The following is a 26386-nucleotide window of genomic DNA, read 5'->3' as shown; positions in this document are numbered from 1 at the left end:
ATTCAAAACGACTAAGGCAGTGGACAAAGCACATGGCTGTGTATTTGACAGTTTGTTTTTGCACTGACCAAAATACACAGGAGAAACCTGAGTCAGAAACGCCATCATGCAGCTAACACCTAGATCCTTTAGTGTCAGCAAAACACAACTCACAACATATGTAAACCTCAAACACAACCGATAATATAATTTTGATTATGCAATTATTTTAATATATATCATTTGTTTGCATCTCAATCGACGTTGCAATAGAAAAATTAATCGTACAACAGCACTAAGCATGACTGTTTGCTGTATTTTTAAAAACATACAATACAGGCACTGAATGTTTTTTTTGAAGATGCATAAATACAGTCACAGAGAATGTGTTATTATAATTCATATAAAACAGAAAAAATAATACTTGATAACTTAAGCATTCAAATGTCACGACATATTTGTACAGATGTATGTATGGAGAGAAGTGGTTCTTAATGTATGTCAGGGTACATTAGGTGTCATTAATGGGAATAAAGTGCGTAGCTGAAAGACGGCTCACCTTTAAGAGCTGCGGTTCGCTGATGGAAAACCATCACTTTGGATGCAGACGTTTATGGGTGCAAGAAATGTCATCATCATCAGTAGATGTGTTAGTTTCATGCCAGGCGATGTGCTGACTTGACTTTTTGTTTACATCTCTCTCTTCAGCATTGAAGATGCTCCTGCATATGATATATGAAACATGATGAAACAAAAAAAGTGACCACTAAATCATTAACACTTTTTACACATTACACATTTTTTTTATTGGTATAAAATGTAATTAATCTGAACATTCTGGAATACCACTGACATTTTTTTCAATCAACAGTTTGTTTTTTTTATAATATTAGATGATACTAGTAATTACACATTAAAACATTTACAAATGGTTTGTTCCACAAAAAAAAAGTGTAAATTCAAAGAATGTAAGACAGGCTGTAATTTAAAAAGCATTGTAAAACACATTTTACCTGAAATCACAACAGCTTAAGTGATTAGCATACATGTTTGCAACACCACGTTTATATGAAGCGATTATAACAGAGAAGATCTTTTCATAGTAAGCTACTCATAATACAGTAAATATTTTAAAACATGATGCGTCACATCTTTCAAATATTATGGAAATGTGAAACGATGACAAAGCGCTGACAATTTACATGACTGAGACTATTTTGAGCTTTTTTTGACAAAAAAGTTTCTCTTTAAATATAACACTTCATCAGACCAATCTTCTAAAAAGATTTAAGGCCACTGGCTAAATATTTGTGGAATCAAAATGTGAAAAACAGTATAAAAAAAATAAAATAAAAAAAGCTTACAGTCCCTCCTCTTTGACCAAGTACTCTGGCAGAGTCTGAAAAGCAGTCACAGGTACAGTCACAGGAACCGTCAGCGATATGGCGCTGGGTTCAACAGTGGTGGATGAAACCTCACTGGGGGGTGGAGGAGAGGGAAGCGGGTCAGTATGGATAATGTTTATGTCAGTGAGTGGCGAAGCTGTCGGGGCAGCGTCTGCGTGAGTCCTTAAGTGCTTGCGAAGGTAGGCGGCAAACAGGAAAGCTTTGCCACAGTGGGGGCAGCTGTGAGACCTGCTGGTGGAGTGGGTCTTCTGGTGTTTACGCAGTCCAGATTTGTTGAGGAAGCCTTTGCCGCAGCTGTTGCAGACATGAGGCCGCGGCTTGGGATGCTGTTTCTCGTGCTCCTGCAAGTCTGCCAGCTGTGCAAACTCTGCCTGGCAGGTTTCACAGACATGTGAGCCCATGGGCACGATTTTTGTAACAGTCTGAGGAGTGGAGTCGATTGAGTGGAGATTCTCATGTGCCTGAACTTCATCCCAGCTTCCAAAAGTAGCATCACAGTGAGTGCAGGAGAACTGAGGGAGAGTTGTGTGGGCAGTGAAGCCTGAGGCCGACCCGGCCTCTGTCTCCTGCTGCTGCTGCTGCTGCTGCTGCTGCTGCTGCTGCTGCTGCTCAGACTGCTCAGCTAGGTGAGTCCTCTCATGTTTGCGCAAGCTCGAGGACACCACGAAAGACTTCAAACACTCCTCACATTTAAAAGGCCTCTCTCCAGAGTGCACGCGCCGGTGTTTGTTGAGGCTGGAGCGCTCAGCAAAAGACTTGTCACACTCAGTGCAAGAAAAGGGCCTAAGACCCGTGTGGACGAGCATGTGGCGCCGCAGATCCCAGGATGCTACAAAAGCCTTGTCACAGCTCTGGCATTTGTAAGGCCGCTCTCCGGAATGAACGCGCTCGTGCACGGCCAGATCGGCCGGCTGCCGAAACCTCTTGGAACACTTGTCGCAGGGGTATGGCTTGAAACCCAAGTGGGCTCGCTGGTGGCGACGGAAACTGGAAGGGTCAGAGAACATCTTGCCACACTGTGGGCAGAGGAACGGCTTCTCGCCAGAGTGAGTGCGGAGGTGAGACTGGTAGGAGGAGAGCTGAGTGAAGCCCTTACCACACTGCTCGCACTGATAGGGTTTGTTCTGGGAGTGAATGCGCTGATGGCAGGCCAGGGAGGAGGAGCGGGAGAAGGCTTTACCACAGTCTGAGCACAGGTATGGTTTTTCTCCGGTGTGGGAGCGCTCATGGTTTTTCAGGTCCTTCAGCTCTGTGTATGTTTTCCCACACTCATCACAAGCATACGGCCGATGACCTTGGTGGTTCCTTCTGTGTTTTCGGAACACGGAGGGATCTGCAAAACTCTTACCGCACTCCACGCAGAAGTATGGCTTTTCTCCCGTGTGAGAGCGCATGTGCACCTTCAGTTTAGACAGGGTGGGGTAGCTCTTAGAGCACTGACGGCAGGAGTACGGGCGCTCTCCACTGTGCTGTGTCATATGGATTCTCAGGCATATAGCTTGCATAAACGCCTTACCACACTCTGTGCATACGAATGGTTTCTCCCCTGTGTGAGAGCGGCTATGGTTGCGTAGCTCAGTGGGTGTCTTGTAAGCCTTGTGACAGTCGGGACACTGAAAGGGTCGCTGGGCTGAATGAGTGCGCTCATGCTTCGAGAGCTGAGCCTTGCTCGAGAATGTTTTCGTACACTGAGAACACGAGTGTTGCTGCTGACGCTCCTTGACGTGTGCTGAAAGCTTGTGGCTCCGCAGAGCTGACAGGCTCCTGAAAGCCTCTGTGCAGGCTGAGCATTTGAAGGAAGGTTTGGCTTTTGGAGGCCTGCCTCTGCCACGTTTTTTTGCAGGGTGATCCATCATCAGCTCTTCATCTTGATGGCTTTCTTCATCCTGAACAGGAGGAGTATACTGCTCTGCAAGAGGTGGGCTGCCAGGCTGAGGAGAGGCCATCTTTATATCTGCAAAAAGGGATTAAATATAAAAAGACCTTTATAAAAATTCTGTAAATGATCAGATCATTTGCAGCATAATGACATGAGACTAAAAGATTATTTCAGACATCAAACTAGTCTTAAGACAGATATGAATTGGGAGAGCAGATCCTAAGTTGTGCACAACCAGAAAAAAATCAGTATGAATACATGAAAGCAGAAATATGTGGGTGTGCATTAAATTACAAAATGGCTGGCATTAGGACCTCAGGGACAATAAGCTAACCGCTTTGATGCCAGAGGAAGTTGGCGATGCAATGACAGAAATGACTGTGTGTGAATGACTGACATGTGCCCGAGCGGAGACCAGGATCAAAGATCACGACTCAGTGCAGCGCTGTTTGACATCCGGATACGATGTGTACGTATTAATGTTCGCTAGCTCTCTTGCTAAACACTTTAACTAACTCAAAATGGCTGGCTTTAGGACCAGCTGCACCAATTCACTCGACAGCGTCATCATCATCATGACCGTGGTTATGCGGGATGGATTTGGCCAACATTAGCTGTCTTTGCATCTCGAGTGCATTAGATAAATAAATGTCTTTCTTACCTGATTCAGGACATGAAAGGTTAGTCGATAATGCCCGGAAAAGCGCGTCGGTACACGGCTGCATTTACTGTGAGACACGGTGATTGCTGTTGACTGGCTGCTGGGTGGGGGACGGCTCTAGGACCATGATGACGAAAGCTCTCGGCAAGCCAAGTGTGCAACATTTTAATGCGTATAATTGTAAAAATATCTAGATAATACTCATAATGAATATAATACACCCCCCCTTGTAAAATGCTGTAGTTCTTGTTAAGTTATCGGGGTGTGTTTTGTAACTGAAACATTCGTACCAAGCTGAAACGAAGATGATTTTCAATGCTTTTAAGTCAAAGCTAACGCTAGCGTCGAGAGCTAACCTAGCTGTCAGAAGCAGCTAGCCAGTACTACTTAAGGCATTTTACCAAACGCAGCCTCAGAATATTGATATGAACATTTACGCTCTTTGATTTTATTTTAGTATATATGCTTTGTGATTACTTTAAAGCCGAACTCGCCGCAATTTGCAACTTTTTAGGTACTTTCGATGGGGAAGTATTTCACTGCTGCACATTTCCTGTTTCCTAGCAACAAGAGCAATGTGGAAATGGGGATGGAGGAAAAAAAGACAATTGGAAAAAAGGGGGTTGCCCTTTATACAAAATTAACGTTTTAGAAAATAATGAATGAAAAAATATCCTCGGAAGCTGGCGCTGAATCAGTAATGCTGCAGGTATTGAATTTGACGCATTTGCCGACATCGTAATTCCGCATTTAAAACGACTTCCTTGCTTTTTGGTGCAATGTTTGTTTAGCTAGCCACGGTGATGCTAGCAGGTAGCGCGCTAACGTTTGCCCACTGTTTTGTTTTACAAATGTAACCGTAGTTAACCTGTACGCTCCTCCTCGAAACGCGACGAAGACAAATATGTTAATTCTGGTTTTGTTCATAATGTCGGAGAAAACTGTTGTTTGCAGTGGCAATGCAGCCGGAGAAAGAGGCGTTTCCCGGTTTATTGACATAGCTAGTTTAGTTAGCCTGCTGGTGCAGAGATGTAACGCTAGCAAAACATGTCAGGCTTTGTACCGTTTGTAAGTAACTGTTAACTATATTTAACTTAATAAGTATGTCCGTGATGCTTGTTAGTATGTGTTGCAGGTGACGCATTTAAGCCAAAACATCCTGGCCGTGTTATCCCCAAAGATTTATTGACTTTTGCAGATTTAATTCACGGAGTAGACCTTGTGAGGCACAAACATGAGATGTTCACTGTTTTTACTCAGACTCGGGTGTGATGCGTAGGTTAAGCTGTCAGTTTGTATGATTGAGGAATAAACTAATATCTTCAGGAATAATGCTTTATATGTTGTGTGTAGCTTCCTATATTGTAAACATGATCCATTGCCTAAAAACAAATACTGTATATTGTTGATGCATTGACCAACTCTAACCAGTGTCTCTTCTATCCTCAACAGCTCACTGCCCACATCTTTGCTCACTTCTCCTAAACTGAAGTCTTAACTGTCTGGAACTGTTTTTCAATATTTGCTGCATTACCTCCATGGACACTGCTTGGACCTTATTGTAAAGAACTATCTTCTATATATATGGACAGTAAAGAAATCTAATGCATTTCCCTCCTGCACATTCATACACTCTGTGTCTGGTGCATCCAATTCAGTCTTTAACTTGTGATGGCAGTGCAAGACCCCGGCAGGACAACAGGTTTTCCTTGCAAACAATGTGGCCTGGTATGTCCCAATATGCCCAGTCTGCTCGAGCACATGGATGCTCACCTTCAACAAGAGGAAGACCGCAAATTTAAATGTGATGAATGTGGACGTGGTTATAGGCATGCTGGAAGCCTAGCTAACCACAAAAAGACTCACGAGGTGGGTTCTTTTCAATGTAACATCTGTGGTAAAGAAAACTCAAATGCCTTGTCCCTGAAAAGTCACCTCCGGAGCCACACGTCACAGAAAAAGTACTCCTGTGCTGAATGTGGGAAAGCTTTTCGTCTGGCAACACAGCTGGCCACACATGAGAGGGTTCATCTTGCCAGGCGAGCAAAGGAGCAGTCATACAGGAAAGTAGATGTGGAATATCTCACACATGAAGACGGACGTGAAATTGAAAATGATCACCCACATCATCTCAGTGAACAGTCGTTCGGTGTTGGGATTTCTACAGAAAGTAGCCCAGCTGAGTACAAGCCAGAGGTTGTTTATAATGCACAAGCTGAGCCCTCTGATGATGCAGCAAATCGACCTTTCAGGTGTGATTTGTGTGACAAATCATACATACACCATCGGAGCCTGACCAATCATAAAAAGACTCACCAAGTGGGAATGTTTGAGTGCACAGTGTGTTTCAAACTCTTCAATAACATGGCTGCCCTTTACAGCCACCAGAGAACTCACAAGGCAAGAAGTGGGGCGGACCCGAATTCAATGGGTGGGTCATACACAGACACACCAATGGACCAGTTTTCACCTCAGAGCCAGGACGCTCCAGTTAATTTCTGCCATTTGTGTCAGGTACTATTCCCCAGTGATGAAGAGTTCCAGGAACACATCCAAATGCATAATTCTTCATCAATGTCATTTGGGCTTCAAGATACTTTGTCAGAGAACCACAATATAACATTTGACAACAGTATTGCTTCGCCTGAGTCAAATTTTTATGCATCTCCTATAAATAATGTTCCCTCAGTATCATCCATAGATAATCACGGAGGCTTTGATCAGCCACAGGAGCAGATGAGAAGTAATGGTCATGTGTACTCAGACTGTTCCAATAATCAGACACCACCTTCCAATAGCACTCAGGGAGAACCCCCAGTCATGGACACAAGCACTCTGAACCCTACCCTTACCCTGGACACTGACAATGCAACTGAAACTGAGGAGACGTCAACTGTAGATTCTGACGAGCGTCCCTTCAAGTGTCAAATCTGTGGTAAAAGCTACCGGCACTCTGGGAGCCTCATCAATCACAAAAGGTCACATCAGGTCGGGATTTACCAGTGCTCAATCTGCAGAAAAAGCTATCCTCACCTGGCCGCCCTCAAAAGTCATCTTCGTCTCCATAAAGCTCAGTCTTCTCAATCTTTCAGCCTCAACGCTGAGGGAGACTGGCTCTCCTCAGAGCCTCTGACTCTGGATAACCAACAGGGCTGCTTCTCCTCCCAAGACGAGGAGGCGGATCGCACTCACCCTGTGCTCGGTATGGATCAGGAGAATGGAGTTGACCACAGCAATGGAGCTTTGTACCATGAGCAGTTTAATCAGGACTTTTCCCAGGATATGACTGTGCATCTACCTCACAATGAACACCTGATGCAGAGGCACATGTGTGCAGACTGTGGAGAGACATTTGCAGATATTGCAGGGATTAAGTCTCACAGTTGCCCACTGCTACAGCAGCAACATGACACTACTAGCAATGACTATGACAGTAATATGAATTTCCAGGACAGCAATAGTCACTGCGCCATTGGAAATCCAGGGAGTAATGTAGAGTTCCATGGTCTGAATGGTAGCCACGACCAAAGTTACTTTGAACAGAACTTCCATGACAATATGAGCAGTGATCAGCTGAATAGTGGCGGAGAAGGTGACAACGCAGATGAGGAGGAGGATGATGATGGAGATCTGTATCAGTGCTCTATATGTGGAAACAGCTACACCAGCATGAGGGCTCTCAGGAGTCATCTCCGAGGACACACACAGTCCCATGGCACTCCTGCAAGCTCAGGTCCTTCCTCCATGTCCTCCCATGAAGAAGTGAAAGATGATGAGCCTGGAGAGATGATGATCTGTAGCACATGTGGGGAAAGTTTTGCCAATAGGCAAGACTTGATCGCTCATCAGCTTCTACACAACAAGGCCCAGGTAGATAATGTAAATAATTTAGAAATGAACAACAGTGATGTGTCTGTAGGAAAGGAGGAAGCACAGAGTATCATCTGTGGCAGCTGTGGCATCTTTTGCACCAGCTACCATCATCTTGAGGACCATGGTTGCACAGCTGTGAAGACAGATCAGTCAACACAGACTATGAAAGTAAATGATGTTCTCCAGCATGAAGACAAGAGCCAAGTCAAAGACACTGTTGATAGCGAAGATCGTCAGTACAAGTGTGATCAGTGTGGGCGCTCATACAGACATGCTGGTTCCCTCCTTAACCACAAAAAGTCTCACAAAACAGGTGTATTCAGATGCCTTGTCTGCCAGAAGCGCTTCTACAACCTGTTGGCCCTTAAAAACCACCAGAGGTCCCACTTTGATATTAAAAGGTTAGTTCCAGTAAGAATAAACATCATTAATAGATTTAAAAGTCTTATATTTTTCAATCATGTTGCAAACTTTTAATGCATGTTGGAATTGATGAATAATTGCCAAACCAAAGAAACCTAAGAGTTACCTGTAGAGTTTCTGTTTTTTTGGTGTTGCAGATGTGTTTTGTCACCATGACTCCTTGTTTTGCAAACACAGAATTAACTGTATGTCTTGTCTCCTCCCTCAGGCATACTTGCCACGAGTGTGGGAAAGCCTTCAAAATTCAGAAGCAGCTATTGAATCACCTGAGAAGGCACAAAGAGAACCAAGCCAAAATCCAGGATCTCAACAACCAGATCCAGGCCCTCATGCAGATGAATGGGACCAAGTCAGATGGAGGAATGCAGTCCTTAACCTCAAATGTCAATCAGGCTTTTACCTCTTCCCGACGGTGCAAGCAACTGCCTGGAGGAAAGAGAGGACAAACAAAGTGTGAGACCTCAGTCAAATTGGAAGACACAGGTGATCAACGGCCTTTTGCCTGTGACCAGTGTGGGCGTACATATCGCCACGCAGGAAGTCTGGTCAACCACAGAAACTCCCACAAAACAGGTGAATATTACTGCTCCGTTTGTAACAACACTTACTCAAACCAACTAGCAATGAAAAACCACTTGCGTACCCACTTTGCATATAAAAAGCACTCTTGCCAAAACTGTGGAAAAGGCTTCAGGGGAAAGAAGCAGCTATTAGCCCACATTTGTGCAGGCCTCAGAAAGGATGGGGCCGCAGGCAGGAGGGGTCTAAAATCTAGAGCCTTGAAGTGTAAGGAATGTAAGCAGGCCTTTCTCTCTGTTGACCAACTGACAGCCCACACCTGTGATGGACCTTCAGGCAGTAGTGATGCCCAACCAGATATGTCTCCAAATAAAGAGGAGCGGCCTTTCACCTGCAACATATGTAATCGCAGCTACCGCCATGCAGGCTCACTCCTGAACCACAAAAATACCCACAAGACAGGACATTTCAGTTGCAGCTTCTGCTCCAAGCCCTTCACTAACCCCATGGCTCTTCGCAATCACACACGCATCCATACACAGAAGAAAAAGTATGTGTGTCTCACATGCGGAAAAGCTTTCCGCCTCGCCAGTATCCTGCACAACCACCAGAGGGTCCACAACCGGGTGGCGAGTCACTTCAGCTGTCCTGCATGTGGAAAGAGCTTCCAGGGCAGGTCCGGCCTGAAGAGGCACCGCTGCCGCAGAGGTCAGGAGAACTCCCCGAGAGCTGGAGTCCAGCAGTCAGAGAGAGGAGACAAGTGCTTCATGTGAGTTACTCTCTTATTGTGAACTGAGTGTATCAGTCTTGTTTTGTCTATTTGTTTTTATCTATTAGTGATCATAGATACAGTCAGAAACGCCCACAAGACATCTCGACATTTTATGTCGAAGGGGGAAACAAAGCATTTGCTGCCATGCTAAAGAGTTTTGCACATCAAATAAACTTAAAAATCCAGTGTTAAAGGGTATTTTTCAACATAGATCATATTTCCCATGTTTTTGTGTGTTAGTGTCTAATATGAACAAGATTTTCTAAAAATGGGCCAGTAATGATATAGCAGGGGACAATACTGAGAGCTTGTCAATACAGTCAATGTGCCTCCTCTAAATGTGCTTATTTTTGCCACAGACAAGCTCAGATTATTTAATGGATCCCTACAGAGATAGACCTTTTTGTTTAGCTCTCCCAAAATTGCTGTTGTCAGATCCTCCAAACTCCATTTAAATAAACAGTAATTTTATCATTGTAAAACACCTCATTTAAAGTGCACAGAAACAAAATTAAACTCACAGAAACCATCTGAGTTCTCTGCTCTTTTAACTTTCTTTCACTAACTCTGATTTGGTTTTAAGAAGTTCTTAATTGACCCTGTTAGATGTGAAAATATGCTGGATTTATACAGCCTAAATTACTGTTTATGCAAATACAGTCTGGTAGGCTTGGCAATGGTAATTTTGAGCTGTTTATGTCTAAACCAAAACAATCTAACATTTTATCCAAACTTAGATTGTTTAGCTACTGGTAAAAAAAAAAGTGTGAGCCTTCAAGGACCTGGAGTTCCTGAGGCTGCGAATCCCTGCACAATAATGTTATAGCACATTGTCAAAACTAATGGCGATGAGGAATGTTAGTGCTGTTACACTGTCTCGAAATGTGCATGGAATTCACAAAAACATGCTAGTCTGATCAGGATAAGTTCACTGACAAGAGGGGCAATATATCCATTATATCGATATCATGATATGGGACTAGATAGTCTTAGATTTTGGATACTGTACCATCGTAAATGTCTATTCAAGGTTTGAAAGGCTGCATCACAGTAAAGAAATGTAGTTTTCTGAATTACCAGGCTGTTCTAGGGTTTCTAACATTAGTCTTTAACTACTTAGTCATTATATCCACATTATTGTTGATTGTTTATCACAGATCTCATTGTGCAGATATTTTGTGAAAGCACAAACTGGCAACAATATCAGTGCAAGATTGATCAAAGCGTTTGGTCAAAAATATTGTGATATTTGATTTTATCACCCAACTCTGATAAGTTTATTTTCAAACTATAAAATATCCCACAGTATATCTTGATAATTCTTAAAAAACAAATTTAAAGGATCCTCATCACTAAGTTTGTTTTTGTTATATGTAAAAAAAAATCAAATATCAGCCAAAGTACTGTTCAAGATCCACTATTAGTCGGTCTGTTATTTTTAAGTATAATAAAAGTAATTAATATTCTAAGAAATTTGCAGGTTGATAAATAGTTCATTGCTGTGTAAAATGATTTGAGTAAAAGTGTAATATTGGGTTTTGAATATGAACATATCCCTGCTGCAGGTGTGACCTGTGTGGGCGCTCCTACCGCCACGCTGGCTCTCTACTCAACCATAAAAAGACGCACTCCGAAAACCTCCACCACTGTACGTTGTGTCTCCAGACATTTCCTGATCCTCTCACTCTACAGATACACACCCAGATGAGGCGTCACTGCTGCCCCGAGTGCGGCAAGACCTTCTGTCTGGTCGCACACCTGCAGAGCCACATGGAGGTGCACTCAAAGGACCGGCCCGTGGCGTGCAGCCCCTGCCAGCAGAGCTTTCCCAACACAACCAGCTACCAGCAGCACCAGGAAATACACCACGGGGCTCAGGACTCCTATCAGCAAGACGTGGATGAACCTGTGGATAACATCTGCTGGGACTCAGGAATAAATCCGACCATGGGGATTGACGGGATGCAAGAGCAGGTTCCTCCACCTTTGTCTCACATTCCAAGAAGCATCGCTGATTCTCAAAAGAGCAGCGAGTCTGCTGGCACAGAGGAGAAGAGCCACGTCTGCGAGCACTGCGGCCGCACTTACCGCCACGCCGGCTCCCTCCTCAACCACAAGAACAGCCACAAGACTGGCTCCTTCTTTTGCTCCGTCTGCCAGAAGGAGTTCACAAACCTGATGGCTCTCAAGAACCACCGGCGCATTCACACCGAACCCAAGCGCTACCAGTGTCTGGAGTGCGGTAAGGCGTTCCGTGTGTCCACCCAGCTCATATGTCACAGACGAATCCACACCAAAGAGAAGCCCTTCGCCTGCGTGCTGTGCGACAAGAGCTTTTCCAGCAAATCCAACCTGCGGCACCATCAGAAGATGCACCAGAACACCCAGACCTACGATTCCTCTTTTAGCATAGATGCTAACACCTTTATGGATTTGGACATGGGGTCTTTCCTTTGAAGCGCAGAGCGTACCAGAGAAGAGGACAAGTGGCCCTCTTATTTATCTCTTATTCATCCCTCTATCGATAATTGTAAAACTTTTTTTTTTCTTTCAGAAAATGCTCCTTGGTCCTGATGGAAGCTCTTTCTGAAGACATGCACATTTCATTACTGACTTCCAGTCTTACCTCCACAACAGATGGCGACATCACTCAAAAGTCTGCAGAGGGTTTTTCGGTCAGCCTTTGATATGGCCTGAATGTTTTCCAAGGATTCACAGGATCCTAGAAATACAGGAGACCCTGGCTGATGAACATACTAGTCGCCACTCATTCCTCAATGACAAACCAACCAACCAACCAAAGTGAACAGAAAAGTGCAGCCCAGGTCCACGTGAGAACATTAACTGATGACATGTTTTTGTAAGACAGTACTGTTCTAACAGTGATCTCTCCTCTCTTGCTATGTATAAATGTGTTCAGTGCCTCTGTAAGTTCCTTAGGAATCAAAATATACAAACTATATTTATCTCTGAATCCTTTTTGTTATTAGCTTTGCTGTCAGTGTCGAAGGACTGCTCACTTTCCTTTTGGATTTCACATAGGGCAAGCCTGTTGTTATTAAGTCAAATACCTCTGGGTGTGTCCGAAGGTCAGTGGCAAAGTGATTGACCAATCACATATTATCAAGTAAATAGTCGTACTGCTAATAATAATCACGTTGAGTGACATTGTATGCTAAAAATGGATGTATTTATTAATTTATTCCTCTTATTTTCTGTGCATATTTTATTAGAAAAGCTTTTTATGAATGTTGTAAACAAAATCTGTCTTCTAAAACTCATGTAGCCTTTAAGGGACGTCATCAGTTGTTTATATTTCCTTATTAGTTCTCAGTTACAACAGGCAGGAATGAATGAGCCAACTGGCAGCACTCAGGGTAAACCTTCAAAAGGAACATACCTGATGTGTAAAACATTGTAGAACATCAGTTTCTGAACTGAGCATTTTTCTTTTCACTTGTGCCATTTCAAACACTTATAATTTTGCTCACGTAACGGTAGTCAAAGTCACTCCCAACAGTTAGTTGCAGCTCCACTTGCAGTGCATGCTGTTGAATTACGATCTCTCTTTGAGAAGCATCAGTTGAAGTGCCAGTGCCTAAAATGTAAGTCAACTGTAGCAGTTTAATGTGAACAAACCTCTTGCAGTGCGTGTTATATACTGTAAACCACATGTTTTATTGTCCATCAAATAACTTGATTTTTATTTCAAATCTTCTGATTTGTGAATCTCCTCGGCCACAAACGGTTGAAATGTCTCAAAGCAGTCGATAACAAAAGTATTGCAACAGTGAGATGAAAGTGGTTCTTTTTTTCTCCCCTCACAAATGCTTTATAATGATATGAATCAAATATATTTTCAGACAAACAAATATAAGGCCAAAACACCTCATTTCTGCCAAGCACAAGTATTACCACTAATATTCCAGGGCTTTATGGATTAACACGGAACCACTTTCATCTTCACTTTCAAGTTAATGAACCACTTTATGCTTTGTGAAAAAATGTGCAATTATTCTCTTGGTTTGTCTTTATTTTCTTTTTTTGCTATGTTTAATGTGCCTGTCGTTCTGTAAGTGGTTTATTTTCAAGTCATGCAAAAGCGAACTTTTGTTTTCTTTTTTGAAAAACAATCTGTAATTAGATTTTCTTTTTGCCTTATACATCAGATTTCATGTATGAGTATGTTTGGCACTGGTCAGAAGTACGAAATACCTCATGGAACGCCCTGCCTACCTAGCAACCGCTACTTAATGCCTCATGCAGCTTAATTGTAGAGAATACACTGTAATCATAGAGATAGTTATCAATTGTAAGACAAATAGAGGGGATGAAGCATCAGTTTTAAGGTTTTAAGTTGTAGTTTGCAGCTGTTTTCTCCATAAAATGGTTGTTTCTCTGCAGTTTGTCATTTTCAGAGTTATATTTGCACATTTGTAGGTGAGACACTTGTAGCCTATGGAGGACAGGAAGTCCATAATAATGCAGCCAACCTGTTGTCGACAGGTCAGTCAGCTGCTCGATCATCGTTCACCTCAGCTAGTTTGCGGGTTGTAATATTTAAGCAATATGCTGAAAGTGTTGTTTCAGTGCATGAACCGAGTACATCTCATTTGTTTTGTCTTACCATTTTATCGAGCGCAGTGGCATCAGATTCAGTATCAGACACTAGCCTTGAAAAACCGTGACACCTTGCCATTTTCTTACATTGTTTAAAATCATACATGTATTAATTTTTATTATTTAGATGACCATACTGTAACTTTTTTTCATATGCCATGGTAGCCTACATGTGAAACGGCACATACATATTTTAGTTAACCTGTAAAGTTTTCTTTTTGTTTTGTTTTTTTACAGTGTTCTCCATCTAATCTCCCTGTGGCACTGAACACGTTCACTCTATCATTGGGGTGAGTTAATCTCAGAGCTCTTTGTAAATATCTGAAGAGAAATATCGGTCAGATCGATGTACAGTCAGACTTTCCTCAGCAGGAGAAAACTACTAGATTAGCTATTGTGTAATTAAAAAAAGCATATACCACATGTTCTGATTTTCAGTGCTCCAAATTGTCTGCTCACTATTTAATTCATATTTATATAACTATTTTGTCACTCTGAAACGTAGATTTTTACTTCTTTGTTAGAACTTAGTTTAGAATATAAGCAAATTATTGAAAATAAAACTAGTTGAAATTAATTAAAAGCCTCGGAAAATACAATGTGTTTCTTGTCCACGTTTTTCCAAATGATAGTGACGTTGAATATCTGTACATTTTGAGATGCTTAAAGGAGTACTTCACCCATAAAATGACCATTTGTAAATCAGTTAATCATGCCTTGTTCCCTTGAATTCGGGTAGAAAACTTTTCTCGCATGCCTCCGAGGAAAAAGACAAACACATTAATTTTTTGATTGATTGGGGACCACATTTAAAAACAGCAAAACAGGATCAAAACATCTGTTTATAATCTCACACAACTCGTGCAATATAATGCAAGTCTCCTTTATCAAGTCGTGTGCTCTACTTTTCGATAACCTTTTAAACTAAACTAAAAGTAAAACTTATTAATGCTTTCATGTAAGTCTGACTCCAATACTAAGTTGTTTTTGGTGAAAATGCTTGTGTTTGGGGAGTACTAAGTGTTCAACTAGATAAATAAGACTTGTATTATACTGCATAAGTTGTGTGAGTTTGTTGCTGTTGTTAAAAGGTGGATCCCAGTCAATAAGTCGGTACCTTCACAGTTTTCCAAGGAACCATGCCAGAAAATCAAAGAGTTCTTCAAGAATTCAAGTTAACACGGGTAAGTAATTGATTTATAAATGGTCATTTTGTGGATGAACTGTTCCTTTAAGATAAATGTGACTTAGCAGAAAATAGAGTGGTTTGCGTATCAACAAGACTTGCGTTATTATTGGAAATTGTCAGTTTTATTGTGAAAATACATTTGATACACAAAGCCGTTTATAAGATTGCATTAAGTAAAAGAAGCCAGTGCATGTACACTATATACAATTGGAAATAGAAAGCAAGAGAAGTAAGCAGAAAATGTTAGTTATTGCTCAGTATCATCGCTAGCTGGCCTGGTGGAAGTTCGACAATCTTCACTGGAGTCCCTTTAAAAATGTGCTTGTCACTTGCAGTTGATGAAAAACAACACCACAAGATACTTAAAATAAATAATATAAACATCTAAAAAAAAAGAAAAAAAAAAGAAAAAGAGGAAGCATTTGTATTTTAAGTGATTCCTTAATTTTGCTGCCGGAGGGCAAGCAGTTTACCCACAAGCAGACAGATCCAAAATATGACCTGAAACATTGTCAGTCACTTAAAATACATCAGTAACCGCATACTGGTGATGTTTTGAAGCTAGAAAACATCCTGAACTATAAAAAGAAGTGGAAAACAACAACCCTGCCCGCCATGGTTGTCATTGGTCTCGATGGCTACAAAATTACAAACATCTTTACATGTGTCTTCAGATCTAAAAAGATTCAACAGGTCAGAGTTAGTAGGCACTGTGTAGCTGCACCTAAAACATGGTAGGTGTCATTCCCTTCACTACAGTACATTCCTCGCAACATTCCCACATGTTAGCAGTTTGGGATTGTGTGTCTAGTGTTTCAAACATCCTGTCCTCTGAGCGCTGGGACAGTAACGTGTGAATCCTGGGGCAGTGATAAAGAAAAATCCAGCTATCATCTCATACAACCTAGTAACAAAAAAGACAAGGCAATATTGTGGTAACCTGTAATAAAGGGTCTGTGTTGGTCTCAGGAGAGCTGGTAACAGTGAATAAGTACAGTTAATCAACAGCTTTCTCACTGTATCGGGCGACTAAAAGAGCAGGCACACGCCGGTACTGGCAGGGACGCAGTCTAGAATACATTTCACCTAGTGTAAAGAGTAAAGTCGCTACATTCAAATGGCCTTAATGTGCCTATCAGTATGTCTTACTCACATGCAATTTTTCTTTAAAGAGAAACTATACCCATTTTAAAAATTCATACATGTTATCCCCATGGTATAGACAGTCCAAAAGTCCTCATAAAACATGAACAACTTTCTTACAAATCCAGAAACTTCAGTGGGTGTGCGCATTGCGCAATGCCCTCACTAATGTCATATCTTTGATTACAATGGTTTCACTCAAAAATTGTCTATTTCCAGGCTAGTGAAACAGCACCAGAATCCTGAACAAACTGGTTCAAAAACCCGAGAAAATTTGGATGAGAGCACCCAGGGAAATATGTGGGTACTTTTTCTGTTTCAGATCTAAGAACAGCGTAAAAAATAAAGCTCATTTGGGTGTAAAAAAGAAAAACATTTTGTGGGTCCACAATTACAGGCTCCCATCTGTGGTCTTCGGAGCAGCAGACTTTGATGAGAGAGACATGATGAGTTTGAGACTTACTTCTCTGGTTTCTGGCTTTGAGAGAGTAGTTCATATTAACAAGTATTGATTTCACTTTTCTAGGCCATGAAAAAAACACTGGAATTCTTAATGTAGGTGTTGTTCCCCTTTAAGAGGCTGTTGTGGTAAATGACCAGCAGATAGACCCCGTCCAACCCTGCTGACTAGCAAAGCGATCAAACTGCAGCCCATTAGGCACTTTTTTCCGTCTGTTTTTCGCCCAACTGTGCTGTGAATGACTAGTATTCGCCATGTCGGTACGTCGAGGTCAGATGCGGTTAAAGTTACGGCAGGTAACATTATGTAAGGGTTAGCACTAGGCAATCACAGCAAAGTGGGGTGGGGTGTGGGGGGGATAATGGAGCAGTGGCTGTGTTACATTCATCTGAGTCCTGCTGGAAAATACAATGCAGGATTTGGAAGGCATCCATCTCTCTGAGGAAAAGACTGTATTTTTTTCTGAATCAAACATCTGCAAACCCACAATGGTCTTCCAGACCAAACTCTTACATAAGTGGACTATAAAGGCACACAATATCTGAGAATGATATCACTAATATAATGTTACTATTCCTACAGAGGTGTGAGAGTTGCTCCTGTTGTCGCTGTCAGACCTACACTGAGCACAGCTCTTCACTTAACAGTCTAATAAATAAAAATGGTCCAATTCTGGTGAAGAGATACCCTGCAGTCAGAGTATACAGTTCATGGTCCAGAGGTTCCTCCATCCGGCTCGGAACTGGTTGCCCCTTGGTTCTGTCACATCTGTTTCCAGAGTAAGATGAGGCTGTGGAGGCCAAAATAACGATTAGTCACATTATGTTGCGGTATGGAACATTTAAAGTAGATTCACATTTACAATAAACAGCATGCTTTGATTAGGATTTGACCAATCTGGATTTTTAGTAGCTCAAACTACTTTTTGACATTTCTAGATTTAAGCTGTTGATATTATAGGAGCCATTCATAATGTGAATACATGTAGGATGTCACCTGTCCTTTAGGGGTCACTATCATGGAATTGGGTGTGTTCATTTCGGTAGGAACCATCATGCACCAAAGTGTTGTTGCTAGACGTCGAAGCACATATGGTTATTGACCGCAATACCCTGTCGTGTCATGCTGAGTGTAATGGTAAAAAGTTGCGCTTTGATTTATGTTTGTGGATACAGATGGTGAGTTCGTGCGTGCTGAGTGAAGACCACGGTGGTGACAACTATAACAGCATCAAGCACAAGAAGATTGGAGTCTTGTTTTCACTAGACCAACAGCTGATGGACGACTGGCAAGCGTGTCAATTAATAGCCGCTATACATTCACTCAGAAACTGTGCTAAGTTGCTTCAAGAGCTTCATCGTCGCCCACGTGAACGGCGAAAGTTTTCCGCGTGAGCTACGCTGGAATAGGAAGTAAAAGGAGTTTCCCGATCGCAAACTCCAGCTTCTCCACGAGGACGCTGACACTTGCTGACTGATTTTCAACGCCCCTCTTCCCACTCATCAAGATCATCTACCCGGGTGGCAGCGACAATACAAAGAAGTCCTGCCCCTGCAACGTTACGGCGCCCAGGGAGGTAAATGTAAGGTAAGTGTAGCACTACAAATTTTATGAATGACCATTCATGTTTTGTGTGCACACTGCTTGTCATTGATGCGGGGCCTAAATCCAATGCATTGGTGGTGGAAGTCGGATTACAATGGACTGTATTTACTTTGTGAGACTGTGCGAGTCGTGTTGGGAAAGTAAGGAAACTGAACTATGGATGCGCGTAATGCTTTGGACATGCCCGCAGAGGCAAAGACCAGTGATTAAACTTTTTTTGGTTTATAAATGTGTAGAATAGCACTATTAATTACGGGCTATTCGATGAGCGTGTCATTGAACAACCTGTAGTTAATAGTTCAGGCTTAGACGATTTAGAAATGTAACGGTTTACATTCAAATCTGAAATCAGTTTTGAAAGAACCAAAAAAATCAGTCACTTGTACTCACTTTATGAATTTTTGGCCCTTAAAAATTCATATATAATTTATAAAATGCTTAACTTTTCATTTCTTTCGCTGAGTTTTCGATCCAATGCATCCATCTAAAATACTTGTATAGCCAAAATATAAATGAAAACATTGTTTGTTTACATTAAAATTAAAACAGTTCCTACATACTGTAGGTTAGCAGGTGTCATGGCTGGTTTTAGACATTAGCTGGCCGACTTAAACCTTATCTACTACTCTCTTCCATCTGCAGTATCCATTTGAATTTCATATTTTGGTCAAACCCTTGTTATAATGAAGGTAAAATTATACCTACTGAAATGTTTAAGCTTGATAAAGTGGCCCCGCAGTTTCTTCAATGGGTTCTGTAATAAAACAAAAAAGAAATTTGCATTTTTACCATTTCATATCTAAATTGTCTATTACCGGCCTTTTTCAATGCAGAAGTTTTGTCTCGTCATAGTAGGGAAAGCACAGGTGTTACTAATACCATTAACAATGGTTCCCTTATATTCAAATGTCACAGTAAAAAAGGTGTGACAGTGAACCAACAGGTACAATACCAGGAGCCTGAAAGTGAAGCAGCTAAATGAAACTGATTTACTTGTCTGTGCTTTTCCTACTGTGTCTGTATGAAAAGGCCTATTGTCTCTCAATATGAAAAGAGACAATAATATTATGGATGGCTTGTGACACAGCTGCAAAACCTTTATACCAAAAAAAGTGAACTATAGTATGCTCATGTTTACCAAGAACTGCTTTGCACCAGGGGTACGTCATGATTTTAAAGCATTACTTCTCCCCAAGGTAATCTCTATTAGCTTAATAGTCCCACAATATAGAGTTTTAACTCTTTTCATTCAGTTGAACATATTGTTGTTTCCAAATGGTGTTGCTACTTGTGTTACATTTTTTTAAACAGAAGCAAAAGCAGATCAAAACCTTATTACAATCAAATGTTGAGGAAAACTTTTTTTTTCTGTGATTCCAGGTTATAAAGTACTACAAAATTATACTTTTTTGCAAGAAAGACTTGATTTACTTGTATTTTACTTAAACATTATATCTGGTGCACATGTAAATGTCATGAAAGCCTTATCTATGATTAATCTCAAATTTCATGAGTAAAGAATCTTACCACGTAGAGGCCGTTTGTGTGACTTGCGTCGATGCACCATGACCCCGATAATAAGCGCAGCACCAACAAGCACTACAGCGAGCACTGAGAAGCTGGTTATGGCTGCCAGTTTCCACACGTCAGGTGTCTCATCCACAGATTTACCTATTGATTGTACAAAAAAGGCTTAAACTGCAAACACTGAAAGAAAGGATGCTACTGAATGAACAAATCATAGCAGTGAGTAATTTACATGTAGTGATTCACTCTTACATGTGTTGCACGATGGGGTCTTTGGGTACAGCTTGCATGATGAACATGGCACACAGACGTCCAAATCTGAGTTCCAAAACTCTAAACTGTTACACTGACCTGCACACAGAAAAACATCAGAGGTCATTGGTTTGTTAGGTTTCCAGGGGAAAAAAAATCATTATTTCTACAATATTTAACAATGAAATATTGTGTTTTTGAGAAGGGCTTTAATTAGCTATTTAAAATTTTGTGGAACATATTTAATGTACTCCTTCTATGAACCAAAGCACTTTTTTTTTTTAATTAAACAGTTTACATTTTAAAACATATTGAAACAGAAATCCCAGATCAGGGGTTCATGTTGTGTCCAGGTTCCCCCTAGGCCAGGGACATAATGCTATGCTATAAAATGTCTCGGCATGCTATTTTGTGTGGTTTTCAGTTTTTTGGACATGTCAAATTTTGACATTTTTCGCCATTCGTCTTGCATTTTTGGTCATTTTTTCAACGTGATATTTTATGGGTTTTGGGGCCATTTTTGATGTTTTTTCAACACTGTATACTAGAACATGCCTTTACATGCTATACTGTGTTGTTTTCAGCTGTTTTTTTGACATGTCATATTTTGACATTTTTGGACATACCATACTATGATTTTTTATATCGTTTTTTTCGACATGCTATGTTATGATGTTTTTGGACGTTTGTTTAACATTCTATTCTATGATGTGTCTCTGCGTGCTATTTTATGTGGTTTTCAGATGTTTTTTGGTTATGTCACATTTTGAAATTTGAAATTTTATTTCATTTTTTTCTAACCCCGTCCAGCCTTCTCGAGCGTCGCATCTTGTCTTCCTGAAAAGACTCTACCCTGCAATTCTCCCCCCACCAGGATTCTCTGGACTCTCACCCTCAGATTTCATTACCGGCCTTCCCGTTTCTAAAGGTAACACAGTAATCCTGACCATTGTGGACAGTTCTCCAAGGCAGTCCATTTCATTGCACTCACTAAACTCCCCTTTGCCTTTGAAACCACTGAACTGTTGATAAATCAAGTTATTAAGATTCATGGCATTCCAAGTGACAGTTTCTGACAAAGTCATATCCCAAGTGTGGCCTGCTTTCTGCAAGGTAATGGGTGCTTCTGATAGTTTGTCGTCAGGTCTCCACCCCGAAACCAATGGCCAGGCAGAAAGAACCAACCAGGACCTAGAATCCACTGGACACTGTGTGGCCGCTGCAAATCATACCACCTGGAGCACACAACTGGCATAGGTGTAGTACTCGCATAACTCTTTAACCTTTTTCTGCCACTAATTTGTCCCCATTTGAAGCCTTTCTGTGCTATCAGCCCCAACTTTTTTCTCAGCAGGAGATGGAGCTGGCAATACCCTCGGTTCAGCACCTCGTCCAAAGGTGCGAAAGGATCTGGAGGAAAACCCAAGCAACCCTCCTTCGGACCTGTAATAACAACAAATGTTCGGCCAATCTATACAGGAACCCAGCCACAGAGTATGAACAAGGTCAGTCATTTTGGTTGCCTTTGAATAATATTCCACTACGCACTGAATCCAGGAAAGCTTTAATTCTGCTACAATCGCCCTTTTGTCATTGACAAGGTCATACACCCCATTGCTGTCAGGCACAAGCTTCCCAGCAGCGTAAGGATTCATCCCACATTCCACGCCTCCCAACTCAAACCTGTTTTTTCCAGTGTTCAACCTTCTATACTACGGCATGTCTCGAATAGCTATTTTAGTTGTTTTCAGCTGTTTTTTGGACGTCATATTGTGATATTTTTCGACATACTATAGTATGGCATTTTCGGTCATTTTTTCGACATGCTATATTATGATGTTTTTGGCCATTTTTGCAACATCCTATTGTTATGACCCCTGGGGTCATCTTGTTTTTTTTCTGTCTGTGTTTTCTCCTCCCCTCTCTCTCTCTGTGCCTGTGTGGTTTGTGCCCTTATATGAGTGATGTAATGGCTAATGTTGCGCTACAGGTGGAGTGCCATCACTGGATGTTCTGGAGGGCCTGGCTGCTGCAGGATTGGCACCTCTGGGATTGGAGGGACTTTTAAACAGAGGATACCCACAGCTCTTCCCTTCCTGCCTCCTCCACTCCCAACAGAGCCAGTTCAGGGATAGTGCGTTTTCTCTGCAGATTTGTGATTTGTAATCGATCAGTGCCTTTTGACCTTGTTTTGTATTTAACTTTGACTTTGAGTTCGTAACTTGTGTAAATATTCTTTTTGGTTTAATGATGACCCTGTATATATTTTGAGCACTTTATTTGAGCAGTATTAGGAGTGAGTAGCCATTTCTCTTTTACTGAATGTTTTCCAGTCAGGAGTGTATATAAGAGACCTGTATCTTAATTAACTTTTTGTTTTCTGTTCGGTAGGTTTAGGGATTGAGTTGTATTTTTGTGTTTTTGTATTTTTGGCTAACTCACATCCGAGTAAATAAACTGCTCTTTTTTGCTTTTGATAATTGTAAGCTGGTTGTTCTTGAGAGTGGGAAACCACCTTCATGTTGTGTCCAGGTTCCCCCTAGGCCTGGGACATAACACTATGCTATGACATGTCTCAGCATACTATTTGGTGTGGTTTCAGCTGTTTTTTCATTTTTCGCCATACCATAGTAAAGCATTTTTGGTCATATTTTGGACATGCCATATTACGGTGTTTTTGGATGTTTTTAAAACACTCAATGCTATGTCGTGTCTCGGCACGCTATTTTATGCTGTTTTAAGCTGTTTTTTGGCCATGTCAAATTTTGGCATTTTTCTTCGTACTATAGTATGCCATATTGAGTTGTTTCTTTGACATGCAATATTATGGTGTTTTTGGCCATTTTTGCAACTTTCTATACTATGGCGTGTTTCGGCACACTATTGTAGAAGGTTTCCAGCAGTTGTTGGGACATGTCATATTTGACATTTTTTGCCATACTATAGTATGGCATTTTTGGTTGTTTTTCGACATGTCATATTACATTTTTTTTTGGCCCTTTTCGCAACATTCTATGGTATTGCGTATCCTGGCAGGCTATTTGAGGACGTTTCCAGCTGTTTTGGGGATATGTCAAGTTTTTAACTTTTTGCCAAACTATAGTATGGCGTTATCTGTGGTTTTTTCGACGTGCCATATTATGAAGTTAATTGCTGGTTTTGCAACTTTCAATGCTGTGGTGTTTCTCAAAAGCCTGTTCTCTGTGGTTTCCAGCTGTTTTTGGAACTTATTTTGGAACGTGGAACGTATTTTGACCATTTTTGCCATACTATAGTATTGCATTTTTGGTAGTTTTTTTTAACAGTCATAATATGATGTTTTTGGCCCTTTTTGCAAATTTCTATACTGTAGCACATCTCTGCATACTTTTCTAGGCGGTTTCCAGCTGTTTTTTGGACGTGTCAGATTTTGAGATTTTCACCATACTATACCCTTATTTTTTGGTAATTTTTTCAACATACTATTTAATAGGTTTTTAAGGCCTTTTTTGGATGTTTTTTCAATACTGTATGCTATAAAATGCTTCTACATGCTACACTAAGTGGTTTTCAGGTGTTTTTTAGACATGTCAGATTTTGACTTTTTCGCCATACTATAGCCTTGCTCTTTTGGTCATTTTTTCAATGTACACTTTTATGGGTTTTTAGCCTTTTTGGGATGTTCCTTCAACACTGTATACTATAACACACTTCTACATGCTATACTAAGTGGCTTTCAGCTGTTTTTTACAAATGCCAAATTTTGACATTTTTGCCATACTATTGCTTTTTTGGTCATTTTTTCAACATGCTATTTTATGTGTTTTCTGGCTGTTTTTGGATGTTTTTTCAGCACTGTATGCTATAACATTGCTTCTACATGCTATACTAAGTGGTCTTCAACTGTGTTTTAGACGTGCCAAATTTTGACATTTTCGCTATACTTGCTTACTTGCTTTTTGGTCATTTTTTCAACATGATATTTTATGGGGGTTTTTTAGCCTTTTTGGGATGTTTTTCCAACACTGTATACTACAACACGCTTCTACATGCTATACTAAGTGGTTTTCAGGTGGTTTTTAGACATGCCAAATTTTAACATTTTTGTCATTCCATGTCCTTGCTTTTTTGTCTGGATTTGCTGATCAGTGACTCTAGGATCCTCATTGGGTGCTTAACCTTTTTACTGCTCACCTTCTCGGGTCTGTTGAACTGCACTATGCGAATCCCGTTGCCTTTCCGGAGCATTCCTGCTCCCTTGTTTCCTAGCTTTCCCGGATCCTGGACGCAAACCTGGCTGTGCCTGATCGTTGTGATATCTGTGCTGGCACTGTAACCATACCTTTCGTTGTGCTCGTGCTGTGGCTACACTGATACTGTACCCCCCGCTCACCCTGATTGTGTTCTTGGTCCTGGTTGCGCCAATGCTGTGATCATGGCTTTGGAAACCTCCGTATCAATATATGCATGAGACTTTAATCAACACCCACAATACCATCATAGAGTGCCTTTGATAATTTAATACCTATCGTTATTGTAACATGACATGCATGTTTCCATAAATGCTGTGCCTCTCCCCCCTTCTCTGCCCCTCCCCCTCTCTCTTTCTCTTTCCTTTTTGCTGTGATTGTATTTCATTTGTTGTTTACGACATCTATTGCACGTCTGTCCATCCTGGAAGAGAAATCCCTCATCATCCTCTGCTGCTCTTCCGGAGGTTTCTTCCTTTTTTTTCACTCCGTTACAGGGATTCTTTTTCGGGAGTTTTTCCTTGGGTGATGCGAAGGTGTAAGGTCAGAGGGATGTTGTACACTGTGAAGCCCTCTGAGGCAAACTATGTTTTATGATAATGGGCTGTATGAATGAAATTGACTTGACTTGACTTAACTTGACTTTTGGTCATTTGTTCAACATGTTGTTTTATGGGTTTTGGGCCATTTTGGAATGTTTTTTTTCAACACTGTATACTATAACATGCTTCTATATGTCACAACAGCTGTTTTTTAGACATGTCAAATTTTGACATTTTCACCATACTATATCCTTGCTTTTTTGCTCATTTTTTCAAAATGCTATTTTATGGGTTTTCTGATGATTTTTGGACGTTTTTTCAGCACTGTATGCTATAACACGCTTCTACATGCTACACAAAGTGGTGTCAACTGTTTTTTAGACTTGCCAAATTTTGACATTTCCACCATACTATACCTTGCTCTTTTGGTCATTTTTTCAACATGCTATTTTATGGATTTTTGGGCCATTTTGCAATGTTCTTTCAACACTGTATACTACAACACGCTTCTACATGCTATACAAAGTGGTTTTTAGGTGGTTTTTAAACATGCCAAATTTTGACATTTTCACCATAGTATAGCCTTGCTTTTTTGGTCATTTTTTCAACATGCTATTTTATGGATTTTTGGGCCATTTTGCAATGTTCTTTCAACACTGTATACTACAACACGCTTCTACATGTTATACAAAGTGGTTTTTAGGTGGTTTTTAAACATGCCAAATTTTGACATTTTCACCATAGTATAGCCTTGCTTTTTTGGTCATTTTTTCAACATGCTATTTTATGGGTTTTCTAATGTTTTTTGGATGTTTTTTCAGCACTGTATGCTATAACGTGCCTCTACATGCTACACAAAGTGGTTTTCAACCGTTTTTTGGACATGCCAAATTTTGACATTTTTGCCATACTATAGCCTTGCTTTTTTGGTGATTTTTTCAACATGCTATTTTATGGGTTTTCTAATGTTTTTTGGATGTTTTTTCAGCACTGTATGCAATAACATGCTTCTACATGCAACACTAAGTGGTTGTCAACTATTTTTTAGACATGCCAAATTTTGACGTTTTTGCCATGCTATAGCCTTGCTTTTTTGGTCATTTTTTCAAGATGCTATTTTATGGGTTTTCTGATGTTTTTTGGATGTTTCTTCAGCACTGTATGCTATAATATGCTTCTACATGCTACACAAAGGGGTTTTCAACTGTTTTTTAGACATGCCAAATTTTGACATTTTTGCCATACTATAGCCTTGCTCTTTTGGTCATTTTTTCAACATGCACTTTTATGGGTTTTTTAGCCTTTTT

At 40.8% G+C, this 26386-nt stretch overlaps 3 protein-coding genes and 1 long non-coding RNA gene across 9 annotated transcripts in view; 2 read left to right on the top strand and 2 right to left on the bottom strand.

The window, feature by feature from the left end:
• Positions 1-760: 760 nt before the first annotated feature.
• On the bottom strand, positions 761-4073 carry znf668 (zinc finger protein 668). 2 transcript variants are annotated; one of them, XM_042507446.2, is made up of 2 exons: positions 3926-4073; positions 761-3339 (listed from the first exon to the last, which is right to left on the bottom strand). In XM_042507446.2, exons 1-2 carry the CDS (start codon positions 3987-3989, stop codon positions 1340-1342), a joined length of 2064 nt encoding a protein of 687 aa, XP_042363380.2. In that variant the 5' UTR covers positions 3990-4073; the 3' UTR covers positions 761-1339. The 2 variants fall into 2 exon arrangements, with proteins under 2 accessions (XP_042363380.2, XP_042363379.2); XM_042507445.2 differs by lacking the exon at positions 3926-4073 and adding an exon at positions 3662-3781.
• On the top strand, positions 3583-14731 carry znf646 (zinc finger protein 646). Of its 4 annotated transcripts, none has more exons than XM_042507439.2 (4): positions 3583-3733; positions 5378-8199; positions 8430-9509; positions 11078-14731. In XM_042507439.2, exons 2-4 carry the CDS (start codon positions 5597-5599, stop codon positions 11967-11969), a joined length of 4575 nt encoding a protein of 1524 aa, XP_042363373.2. In that variant the 5' UTR covers positions 3583-3733; positions 5378-5596; the 3' UTR covers positions 11970-14731. The 4 variants fall into 4 exon arrangements, with proteins under 4 accessions (XP_042363373.2, XP_042363374.2, XP_042363375.2 ...); XM_042507440.2 differs by lacking the exon at positions 3583-3733 and adding an exon at positions 3808-3944; XM_042507441.2 differs by lacking the exon at positions 3583-3733 and adding an exon at positions 3955-4078.
• A 690-nt stretch (positions 14732-15421) lies between these two features.
• si:rp71-1c10.7 (uncharacterized) overlaps positions 15422-26386 on the bottom strand; it is a 35535-nt gene continuing 24570 nt past the window's right edge. Inside the window, exons 2-5 of the mRNA XM_042508045.2 lie at positions 20309-20407; positions 20057-20200; positions 19235-19283; positions 15422-17714 (exon numbers count right to left, since the gene is read on the bottom strand). Coding sequence (XP_042363979.1) covers positions 19243-19283; positions 20057-20200; positions 20309-20407 — 284 coding nt within the window. The 3' untranslated portion in view covers positions 15422-17714; positions 19235-19242. The remainder of the gene's footprint in view (positions 17715-19234; positions 19284-20056; positions 20201-20308; positions 20408-26386) is intronic.
• LOC121958883 (uncharacterized) lies at positions 17745-25640 on the top strand. 2 transcript variants are annotated; one of them, XR_006106872.2, is made up of 5 exons: positions 17745-18511; positions 21119-21236; positions 21442-21565; positions 21660-21813; positions 22299-25640. It is a non-coding gene; the product is annotated as an uncharacterized LOC121958883 (long non-coding RNA). The 2 variants fall into 2 exon arrangements; XR_006106871.2 differs by having other exon boundaries at positions 17746-18511; positions 21663-21813; positions 22299-25639.

The sequence above is a fragment of the Plectropomus leopardus genome, chromosome 19, assembly GCF_026936395.1.
Source record: "Plectropomus leopardus strain MGB_pleo_1.0 chromosome 19, ASM2693639v1, whole genome shotgun sequence".
NCBI lineage: Eukaryota > Metazoa > Chordata > Actinopteri > Perciformes > Serranidae > Plectropomus > Plectropomus leopardus.
This window is presented reverse-complemented; position numbering and strand designations above follow the sequence as displayed.